At 43.7% G+C, this 4099-nt stretch overlaps 1 protein-coding gene across 1 annotated transcript in view; it reads left to right on the top strand.

Moving 5' to 3' along the window:
- The window catches only part of tiam2a (TIAM Rac1 associated GEF 2a), a 49316-nt gene that overhangs the window by 38655 nt on the left and 6562 nt on the right, over positions 1 to 4099 (top strand). Inside the window, exons 16-19 of the mRNA XM_025056937.1 lie at positions 223 to 462; positions 1457 to 1525; positions 2400 to 2525; positions 2868 to 2976. Coding sequence (XP_024912705.1) covers positions 223 to 462; positions 1457 to 1525; positions 2400 to 2525; positions 2868 to 2976 — 544 coding nt within the window. The remainder of the gene's footprint in view (positions 1 to 222; positions 463 to 1456; positions 1526 to 2399; positions 2526 to 2867; positions 2977 to 4099) is intronic.

Raw genomic sequence — 4099 nt, 5'->3', positions numbered from 1 at the left:
CACGCAGCACGTGATGATAGGGCGTGGGGGGGGGGGGGGTGGGGGGGGGGGGCGGGGGGGGCATGTTACAGTGTAGAACTGTACAGATCATTGTTTTATACAACTGTGGAGCTGAAATCATTAGCATTGATGCGTTGAGGAGAATATATACATATATATATTATATTTACACGTCCACTCCAGACCACTCTAAATATAACTGCCCTTTTCTCTCTGACGCAGAGCGTGGACACCGTGTGCACGCTGTACCAGTCCTTTCAGGAAGGGCGGGGCTCAGGCTCAGGCTCAGGGGGCCTGATGGAGGACGCCGCAGGGCCTCGCGTTCGCCAGGAAGAGGGGCCGAGGTCCGGTCCCACCAGGGACGCCACCCTGCTGAGACCTTGCCCCAAGCACATGAGCGCCACCGAGAGGTTACGAAAGGTCATCCAGGAGCTGGTGGACACGGAGAAATCCTATGTGAAGGTGAGACTCTTAAAAGTCGGGATGAAAAAAAAACCTAGTTATTTATCTTAAAAGTCAGGATGAAAAAAAAAACAAAAAAATTATTCTGGGTCATTCTGTCCACGTAGCTGTAACAGTATATTTAAACATTTCTCTGGGTTTTTATAGGCTAATAAAATGTGTCATTATTGAACCTAGAAAATAGACAAAGTCTCAGATTAAAAAAAAACATTTTCTTAGAGTTGATGTATTTTTAATGAAGAATAAAACGCTGCTAACAGATTCTCAGAGACACAGACACGCTGTTTTCACATTTTCTTTTCTTCCTTCTCAGTATTCACTTTATATCACAACAAAGAGGTGCATTTTTCAAATTTGATTTTTTTTTTTTTTTAATGAATCTGTATGTGTTTCTAGAATATTCTAAAAGTCATCAGGGACAGAAGAACTGGTGGGAATTCTGTCATCATCCTCCGGGCCAATCATTTCTCTGACCCCTGTTAATCCAATATGACCTTTTCCTCCCTGACACACACATCAGAGAGCCACATTTATGACCTCCCTCCATACACATTATTAGTAATTTCATACTTTAGTTTTTACCCGCGCTCTCCTCTCCATCTCCCGGTTCCTTCTTCCTCCTGCACCGTTCTCCTCCGTTCCTGCTCTTGATTTTGTAATTGAAGAAGGTGATTGTCTTCCCACGGCGTCTCGTGGCATCTATCTGTGCCTAAAGGTAGCCAGAGGAGGAGGAAGAGGAAGAGGAGAAAGCTCATAAATCAACCTAATGAGAATATCCCCACTAAAAGGAGTGATAAGAGTCAATGGGGGGGGAGGGGGGGGGGGGGGGGGGGGGGTCAGGTAGAGGTTACAAAGTGGGAAATAAGTCGGGATTTCATGGTTAGAGAGACGTTAAACAACTGACACATAGAGGGTTCATATTTATATATATTTTTTTACTATTTTCTTTTTTCATTTTGCGTTTTACCGACCTTCTTTTCTATTTCTGATGCAGGACCTGGAGTCTCTGTTCGACATCTACTTGAAACCCCTGCACAATGAAAGCTTCCTCTCGTTGGACGAGGTAAGTGACGGCTCCGGGTTTTTGCGCCTCAGCCGACAAATAACGTAGCACCAGATGCGGCGTCCAGCCGCGTGTCTGTTACCCAGAGGTGCTGCTGTTGCACTCTCTGTCATCTGCCACTGCAGGACAAATTAACATTTGCCCCCCCCACCCCACCTACCCCACTCCCCGTGTCCTCTGAGGGACACTTTAATAAAGGACATCTTTAAGGCTCCAGGTGACTTTGACCTGCCACTGTTCAGGTCGTCTCCTTATTTTTAGTCCAACCTTTTCATTAGGAGAGTGGACTCCCATCACACACACACACACACACACACACACACACTGCTGTATACGGAGGATCACTTAGCGTTGTGGTTTCCAACAGCGTGTTCCAGACATGACCTCAAACACAGCACGTCTCTCCCCAGACGCCCCGGTCGATCGCCCCCGGAGCTCAGTGGGGTAAATTAAAAGCCCATTATGGGACAGTGGACTTCATCCAGACACAGAACAGACGGAGGAATCTTAGCCCCCGCCCCTTATTTTTAAAACACCTTTTAATGAAGGGAACTGTTGACCCTAGATGTCCAACAAGACGGCATTAGCAGTACAGCAGTCTACCAAGTGTGTGTCTGTGTGTGAGTGTGTGTCTGTGTGTGAGGACACCTGCTGTATTTCTGTTAGTATATTAGTATTTTTCCCAGAGTGCTGTTCTCAGAGATGGATCCATCACAGTGGAGCTTTTATAACAACTCACAGGCTTTTTTTTAAAGATTTTTTTTTATCTCTTGTCTCACACACTTTCATTCATTTTTCAATCATCCTCATCCCACAATTCTAAACTCCTCCTCCTCCTCTTCCTCCTCTTCTTCTTCTTCTTCTTCTTCCTCAGATGGAGAGTCTGTTTGGCAGCCTGCCAGAGATGCTGGACTTTCAGAGGGTCTTTTTACAAACACTGGAAGAGAGGATCGCTTCCTCACCTGACTTCAGCACTTTGGAGGTGCCCTCACAGTTCAAGGTAACACACACACACACACACACACACACACACAACACATGATGGTTGAGATGTTGTTGAAGCTCCAGTAGAAATGACTAGAATATTCTAGAGCTGTGACCTGATGTTGAGTCAGACTCTGGGTCTATTGATCCAACTGTGGCTCATTTGTCATGTACCGTAGTGAAGAGTCCAGAGGTTACAGGGAAGAGAGAAGGACAGGGAAGGACATGTGAAGACGGGACCCACACGGGTCGGGTCCAGACATCACAGGTTCACCTCTGTAGCCCCACAGTCATTCATTCTGTGCTCTCTCTCTCTCCCCCTCCCTCTCTCTCTCTCTCCCTCCCTCTGTGTTCACAGAAGCTGCTGTTTTCTCTCGGGGGTTCGTTCCTCTACTACGCCGACCACTTCAAACTCTACAGCGGCTTCTGTGCCAACCACATTAAGGTCCAGAAGGTCCTGGAGAGAGGTAATAAAAATAAGACAAATTTACAGATCGCTTTAAAAAAAATTGCTTACGAAGTCAGATTAGATGACACGTATAAAAACACAATAATGTGGTGAAATACAACAGGACAGAGAAATAATTATATTATTAATAATAGTGAGTACATTTCTTCAAGATTCAAACTACGACGCGTTAAACATGTGCATTTTGTACATTTATATCGACTTCAGACAAACCTGTCGACCGACTTTTCTCGAAATCTTTTTTCTGCGAAAGAAAAAAAAAAGTTTTAATGTGATTTATAGCTGTGAAGACTCTGTCGCTATTTGGGAACTTTGCCCAGAGCTAAGAAATCCATGAAAAGGCCGGTTCCTTTCTGCTGATGTACGAGCGAGAGGAGGCTGAACAGTCTTCCTCTGCCGCCTCATCACTGGAAGTGCGGGGATTATTCCTCAAAGTGAGCAGCAGAATGTTCCTTAAATAGGATTAGACTGAAGAAAGTCCTCATCAGCGTTAAAAAGGTGTTGTAGGTAGATTTGGTGGAGCGGCGCTGCTGACCCACCGGGGTTTGTGTTTGGATATACAATTACAGAGAGAGAAAAAAAAACAACATTTTATCACATGTTTTAATTCAGAATGTTATTTAAATTATTAAAAAATACCATAATTTCCAGAATATTGAACGCACCTGAATATAATCCCTTCACTTTGTGCTTGTCTGCAGTGCTTTGCGCTTATAACCCACAGCCTACCAGAAAAGGCATTGGTCGCATCATTGTTTAAGCCGCAGGGTTCAAAGCGTGTGGGAAAAAGTAGCGACTTATAGTCCGGAAATTACGGCGTATATAATAATGTATTTATTTGAAGGCTTGACTGAATCGGTACAGAATTTTTAACATTCTACTAGGAATAAACTCTGATAATAATACAGTAATAATAATAATAACTATATATATTTAAATTTAAAAAATAAATTAAAATATTATTTAAACTGTTTATTTTACAGTCCTCAGTGGATTTTCTTTTCTTCACAGTAACAGTGGTTCACTGTAACTCACTCATAGACCCCGTTTACATGGTCACAACCATCTAATCCAATGACATCGCGAAGAAATCTGGGGGCGTTTGTCAACTCTCGGAGTAA

The sequence above is a fragment of the Cynoglossus semilaevis genome, chromosome 1 (assembly GCF_000523025.1).
Source record: "Cynoglossus semilaevis isolate Cse_v1.0 chromosome 1, Cse_v1.0, whole genome shotgun sequence".
NCBI lineage: Eukaryota > Metazoa > Chordata > Actinopteri > Pleuronectiformes > Cynoglossidae > Cynoglossus > Cynoglossus semilaevis.
The sequence above is the reverse complement of the archived record's forward strand: the minus strand, read 5'-3'. Positions and strand labels throughout refer to the sequence as shown.